At 42.2% G+C, this 7,598-nt stretch overlaps 1 protein-coding gene across 1 annotated transcript; it reads right to left on the reverse strand.

Annotated features, from left to right (window-relative positions):
- Positions 1-5,961: 5,961 nt before the first annotated feature.
- Positions 5,962-7,209, reverse strand: LOC132485265 (protein FAM50A-like). The gene has a single exon (XM_060091770.1). The coding sequence runs from the start codon at positions 7,162-7,164 to the stop codon at positions 6,154-6,156; it is 1,011 nt and encodes a 336-aa protein (XP_059947753.1). The 5' UTR covers positions 7,165-7,209; the 3' UTR covers positions 5,962-6,153.
- Positions 7,210-7,598: the final 389 nt, after the last annotated feature.

A 7,598-nucleotide genomic window follows, 5' to 3' on the forward strand; every position in this document is an offset into this window, starting at 1 on the left:
AATGGGCAGAAGACCTAAATAGACATTTCTCGAAAGAAGACATACAGATGGCCAAGAAGTACGTGAAAAGCTGCTCAACATCACTAATTATTAGAGAAATGCAAATCAAAACTACAGTGAGGTATCACCTCACACCAGTCAGAATGGGCATCATCAGAAAATCTACAAACAACAAATGCTGGAGAGGGTGTGGAGAAAAGGGAACCCTCTTGCACTGTTGGTGGGAATGTAAGTTGATACAGCCACTATGGAGAACAGTATGGAGGTTCCTTAAAAAACTAAAAATAGGGGCTTCCCTGGTGGCGCAGTGGTTGAGAGTGCACCTGACGATGCAGGGGACACGGGTTCATGCCCCGGTCCGGGAAGATCCCACATGCCACAGAGCGGCTGGGCCCGTGAGCCATGGCCACTGGGCCTGCACATCCGGAGCCTGCTCTCCACAATGGGAGAAGCCACAGCAGTGAGAGGCCCGCATACCATAAAAGAAAAAAAAAAACTAAAAATAGAACTACCATACGACCCAGCAATCCCACTACTGGACATATACCCTAAGAAAACCATAACTCAAAAAGAGTCATGTATCAAAATGTTCATTGCAGCTCTATTTACAATAGCCAGGACATGGAAACAACCTAAGTATCCATCAACAGATGAATGGATAAAGAAGATGTGGCACATATATAAAATGGAATATTACTCAGCCGTAAAAAGAAACAAAATTGAGATATTTGTAGTGAGGTGGATGGACCTAGAGTCTGTCATACAGAGTGAAGTAAGTCAGAAAGAGAAAAACAAATATCATATGCTAACACATATATATGGAATCTAAGGGGAAAAAAAAGAAGGTCATAAAGAACCTAGGGGTAAGACAGGAATAAAGACACAGACCTACTAGAGAATGGACTTGAGGATATGGGGATGGGGAAGGGTAAGCTGTGACAAAGTGAGAGAGTGGCATGGACATATAAACACTACCAAACGTAAAATAGATAGCTAGTGGGAAGCAGCCGCATAGCACAGGGAGATCAGTTCGGTGGTTTGTGCCCACCTAGAGGGATGGGATAGGGAGGGTGGGAGGGAGGGAGACGCAAGAGGGAAGAGATATGGGAACATATGTATATGTATAACTGATTCACTTTGTTATAAAGCAGAAACCAACACACCATTGTAAAGCAATTATACTCTAATAAAGATGTTTAAAAATACAATAAAAATTAAAAACAATATATCTTTAAAAAAAAGATGTGGCACATATATTCAATGGAATATTACTCAACCATAAAAAGGGACGAAACTGAGTTATTTGTAGTGAGGTGGATGGACCTAGAGACTGTCATACAGAGTGAAGTAAGTCAGAAAGAGAAAAACAAATACCGTATGCTAACACATATATATGGAATCTAAAAAAAAAAAAAAGAACATGGTCAGAAGAACCTAGGGGCAAGACGGGAATAAAGATGCAGACATACTAGAGAATGGACTTGAGGATACGGGCAGGAGGAAGGGTAAGCTGGGACAAAGTAAGAGAGTGGCATGGACATATATACACTACCAAACGTAAAACAGATAGCTAGTGGGAAGCAGCCACATAGCACAGGGAGATCAGCTCGGTGCTTTGTGACCACTTAGAGGGGTGGGATAGGGAGGGCGGGAGGGAGGGAGATGCAAGAGGGAAGAGATATAGGGACATATGTATATGTATAACTGATTCACTTTGTTATAAAGCAGAAACTGACACACCATTGTAAAGCAATTATACTCTAATAAAGATGTTAAAAAAAAGAAAAAAAGAAAAAGCATTCATATGTTAAAAAAAAAGAATTACCATATGATCCAGCCATCCCACTACTGGGCATATACCCAGAGAAAACCATAATTCAAAAAGACACATGCACCCCAATGTTCATTGCAGCACTATTTACAATAGCCAGGTCCTGGAAGCAATCTAAATGCCCATCGACAGATGAATGGATAAAGAAGATGTGGTACATATATACAATGGAACATTACTCAGCCATAAAAAGGAACGAAATTGGGTCATCTGTAGAGATGTGGATGGATCCAGAGACTGTCATACAGAGTGAAGTAAGTCAGAAAGAGCAAAACAAATATCGTATATTAACGCATATATGTGGAAGCTAGAAAAATGGTACAGATGAACCGGTTTGCAGGGCAGAAATTGAGACACAGATGTAGAGAACAAACGTATGGACACCAATGGGGGGAAGAGGTGGGGGGATGGGGATGGTGGTGTGTTGAATTTGGTGATTGGGATTGACATACATACACTGATGTGTATAAAATGGATGACTAATAAGGACCTGCTGTATAAAAAAATTAAATTAAAAAAAATTTTAATAAATCTTTTAAAAAACTGATAAAATCATTTTCAAAAAAAACAAAGAAGGAAGTCCTGCCATTTGTGACAACATAGATTAAACTTGGGGGTGTTATGCCAAGTGAAATAAGTTGAGAAAGAAGACAAATACTGTATGATCTCATTTATATGTAGAATCTAAAAAATTCAAACTCATAGAAACAGAGAGTAGATTAGTAGTTGTGAGGGGTGGGGGGATAGGGGAAAAGGGTGAAGGTGGTCAAAGGGTACAAACTTCCAGGTATAAAAATGAGTTCTAAGAGCTAATGTGCAGCACAGTGACTATAGTTAATGATACTGTGTTGTATACTTGAAATTTACCAAGAGACTAAATCAACAGTTCTTACCGCAAAAAAATGATAATTATGTGAGGTGATGGATGTGTTAACTAACCTTATTGTGTTAATCATTTTTCAATATATACATGTATCAAATCAACATGCTATACACCTTAAACTCACACAATGTTAAATGTCAATTATATCTCAATAAAGCAGGGGAAAAATTATATAAGAGTATTCAGTAGTTGTTGCTGCTTTATAACAGCTATAACTATTAAATATGTTAGTTCAAGGGAGTTTTATTTTCTTGTTTCATATTATAGACTTTTAATCCAATGTGGAATCCTTAACATCTAAAAAGTAACATTGAGTAATTATAGACATTTCCCACTGACAATTTTTACCTAACCATTTCCTAATCTCCTGACATAGTTTGAGGGTAAATGAAGACAAAGCCAGTCCTAAAGAGAATGAAGTAATAGGTAGTCAATCATCAAAAGTACTGAAAATTTTTTTTGCCTATCAAGAAACATCTTTCCTGCTATTCTGACACTTTACCATTTCAGAAACGTTTATTTCAAGCAAGGCAAAATTTCTCAAAGTAGTCAACTTTATTTAAAAATTCCTCAAGCTAGTTGCTTGGCACTTATTTGACCAAAATATCTGCTGGCAATTGAGTTTTTCAGTTACCATAAGTATTTGATATTCATTGCATATCTCTTCCATTAGATCAATCCAGCCCCAAAAGTGATGTATAAAATAGGGTCTTTTTGTGTGCACAAATGAGTGAGCAGTTCCCTTATATTTGCTGTGCTTTTTCTTCCTCTCTACTAATCTTCCTCTCCTATACCAATCAAACCAAAAAACCATGTGGTACCATAATTGCTTGTGGTACCACAAAGCCACTGTTCAGATGTCACTGCCCTCAAAGAGCTTACAATCAGAGGTCCTTTCTTACCCAGGATAAAGCTGTTTCTACTACTTTTGCCCACCTGCCTGTAAGGCTTAGAGGTTTCTAGAAACTAATGGGACCTTAAAAAACTAAACCAGGCACAAGTCAAGTTCTGGACCTGTCCTTATCTACTGCAAGATTCTCCTAATCTTCAGAACATTACCAGAACACTCACAGGCCCCACTCAATACAGAAATTACAGATTATTCAACTTTATCTCAATTCTCTAAACTTGCAGAAGGGACTTACATAACAATCAAATTTACTACTTACCCCAAATTGCTAACTGTGGTAGATCTTCCTCCACCAATTCTTCATGGTGCCTCCTTCTTTCTGGAGGCTGAAGAATTGTTCTGCAAGCAGGCACAGAATTTCCAACTATAGCTAATGCCCACCCAGCACTGACTCCAAAGCTCAGAAGTGCAGCTCAGCAGTTTTATAGGAATTAGGAAGAATCAGAGCAGGGAAAGGTTTATAAGAGACTGACCTCAGAAATTTCCATCAGAACTAGATGTGGTCTAGGCAGCATCAGACACACTATCCACCCTTCCCCTTTCCAATACCTCTCCCTCAAAACCTCTCTGAGCAACATTTGAACAAGTTGTGGGAAGACACTATAACCTATGTTATTTGACTCAAATTTCATATCTAGCATCACAAGCAATTTTTCTAGGAGTGAGAACCAAGGCCTCATTATTGCTTGCTTCCCCCATCTATTCCCCATTCACCCCAGGTAACGAGACATTTTGCAACAAAGCTCCTTTTCAATTAAAATTCCTATGTAGACAGTGATTGTGTTTAGCAAACTGGTTTCTGACTTCACCTCTTCCTCCATTCCAAATTCCCAGAGATACAGCAGGTGTAGTAGAGCCAGCAGTCAAGAAGGGAGGAGGTCAGATATTGCAAATATTCAGTGTGGGTGACATATAAGCTGATGAACACTGAGTAGGTTTTTGTTTTTTTATTATGTTTCTTTTTTAAGAGTAGGTTTTTTATGTACATTTTTTCATTTGACTTTAAGGGATCATTACTCAATGTTATTTCTCATATTGAAAAATCTAAGGCTAATGCTTTGACTTGATTTTAAAGACTGAATTTTTTCTGCTGGTATAAATAGTATGGACACAGTAAAAGTACTTGAGAGGGCCTAATGAACCATTTCTTACACCCCATTACCTTTAGTCTGATATGACTGAGAGTGCAGGCACTAATTATCCTCTCTTTCACAGACACCGACATAGATCTACAGTAGGTCTTAAAACACAATTTGCCGTACAACTCAACATTTCCTTACATGACACATTCCTATGTTTTTCTTCTTGTTACACTTTAAATGAGAAAGGCCAAGTTCTTATCTTCCTACAACTTTTCTAAATACAAACGGTATATACAGTTAATGATACTTCTTAATCTCCAGAGACCAAACATAAAATTATGCACAACTGGAAATGAGAATTTTTTTTGGATGCTCAACATCTTTAATCATTAGAGAAATGCAAATCAAAACTACAATGAGATATCATCTCACACCAGTCAGAATGGCCATCATCAAAAAATCTAGAAACAATAAATGCTGGAGAGGGTGTGGAAAAAAGGGAACACTCTTGCACTGCTGGTGGGAATGTGAACTGGCACAGCCACTATGGAGAACAGCATGGAGGCTCCTTAAAAAACTACAAATAGAACTACCATATGACCCAGCAATCCCACTACTGGGCATATACCTCGAGAAAACCACAATTCAAAAAGAGTCATGTACCAAAATGTTCATAGCAGCCCTATTTACAACAGCCCAGAGATGGAAACAACCCAAGTGTCCATCATCGGATGAATGGACAAAGATGTGCCACATATATACAATGGAACACCACTCAGCCATAAAAAGAAACAAAACTGAGCTACCTGCAATGAGGTGGATGGACCCAGAGTCCATCACAGAGTGAAGCAAGTCAGAAAGAGAAAGACAAACACCGCATGCCGACACATATACATGGAATTCAAGAAAAAAAATGCCATGAAGAACACAGGGGCAAGACAGGAATAAAGACACAGACCCACTAGAGAATGGACCTGAGGACATGGGGAGGGGGAAGGGCAAGCTGCGACAAAGCGAAAGAGAGGCATGGACATATATACACTACCAAACGTAAGGTAGATAGCTAGTGGGAAGCAGCCCCATAGCACAGGGAGATCAGCTCGGTGCCCCGTGACCGCCTGGAGGGGTGGGATAGGGAGGGCGGGAGGGAGACGCAAGAGGGAGGGGACATGGGAACACGTGCACATGTATAACTGACTCACCCCGCCACAAGGCAGAAATCAACACACCATTGTTAAGCAATTATACTCCAATTAAAAAAAAAAACGCACAACAGGTGCTCCAGCTCTGACGCGTATATCTCTGTCGTAAAAGAAAAAGGCGGTAAACAACAGCGCCAGGGGCAGGGGCTGAGCAGGCCCCGTCACGTCTCGGGAGCGGGGAGCTGGGCGCCCGGAATCCTGGGTCCGCAGGGAGCCGAAGGGGCGGGGGCCGCGCTGCTGCCACATCACGGGATCGTGTACTTGTCCCACTTCTTCTCAGGGTCGTAGGGCTCCCAGCGGCTGGCGGGGAAGATGTGCTTGTTCTTCTCGTACCAGCTCCGCAGCACCACCTTGCCCGCGTGTGACTCGTCCTTCTCCACGGTGGCGACGCTGAGCAGCTGCACATCATCGTGAACATCGAAATTGAAGAGGGGCCCGCTCTTCCCTCGCGCCTTGGTGACGATGAAGTCATAGAAGCTGTGGTGGTGGGGTATGATTAGGTCCTCCTTGATGTACATGAGCTGCTCCACCCCTGCCGACCTGAGCTCGCTGAAGTCTTTGCGCAGGATCTCGAGGGCCTTCTGCAGGAACTGCTGCATCGTGTTGCCCTTCTTCATCTTGACTGTACGCCGGTGCCCAGAGCCATCCCAGTAACTGAAGGTGATCTCGATCTCCTCGCTCTTGATCTTCTCCTGCTTGGCTTCCCACTCCTGCCGCAGCTCCTCCCGCAGGCGATTCTCCTCCTCCTCCCGGTCTCGGTCAGGCAAGAAGCTCGTGTCCACATCTGGGTTCCTCCCCAGTTTCCTCTTCTTTGTGGTGATCTCTTCCCTCTCCAGCTCCTCGTCGTCCATGGTCGCCTCCTCCTCCTCGTCGCCTGCCTCGTCCTCTTCCTCCAGGATGAAGGACAGGCTGGAGATCTTCCGCTTGGCCTCCTTCTTGCGCTCCTTCTCTCGCAGCTTCTCCAGCTTCAGCTGCAGCTCCTTCGACTGCTCCTTCTTGGCCAGCTGCTTCTCCCGCTCCTTCACCAGGGCCTCCTGTTTAGCCTTCATGTCGTTCAGGGTCACAAGACCCACGGTGCTGGACTTAAGCTCCGCCTCCACGGCATTGTAGTGCGCAGAGAACTTCTTGTCAATGTTGGATTTCATTATGTTCTCCTCTGCCATCCTCTGCTCCATCTGCTCACGCTGCTGCTCCCGCTTCTTCATCAGGTGTATGGCGCGGCCCGCCTCGCTCGCGGCACCCTTGTACTGAGCCATGGCGGCGGCGACAGCGACAGCGACAGCGGTCCGGCCGAGTCTCACGGGCTGCGGCAGCTGTGGAGGCGGCCGTGCAGTGAACTCGATAATTTTTTTTAATTACAAAAATAACATTTAATAAAAGCTTCTGTCCATGGAAGAATGGCCTAAAATGCATTTAGGAAATTAAAAAACAAAGAAAACTTATTTCCTACTAGGCTATATGAATGATTTTATTAATGTATTAACTTAAATATATTAATAAACTTAAGTATAGTAAGTATACACTGCAGTATAATGCCTGATATAATGAACATATTTCCTCCCAGCATTATACCACTCTAACTTGTGAAAGAAATTAACTATAGTTTCTGAAAGAAAAAAAGTCAAAGAATAAGCTATGACACCTGTATCAGATTTGATATAGTGAGAAACAGAAACTTCACAATGAGATA

This window comes from Mesoplodon densirostris, chromosome 3 (assembly GCF_025265405.1).
Source record: "Mesoplodon densirostris isolate mMesDen1 chromosome 3, mMesDen1 primary haplotype, whole genome shotgun sequence".
NCBI classification, from domain to species: Eukaryota; Metazoa; Chordata; class Mammalia; order Artiodactyla; family Ziphiidae; genus Mesoplodon; species Mesoplodon densirostris.

Excerpts from the sequence above, each read along its gene's own strand:
- LOC132485265 (XM_060091770.1), bottom strand. The coding sequence starts at position 7,164 with ATGGCTCAGTACAAGGGTGCCGCGAGCGAGGCGGGCCGCGCCATACAC.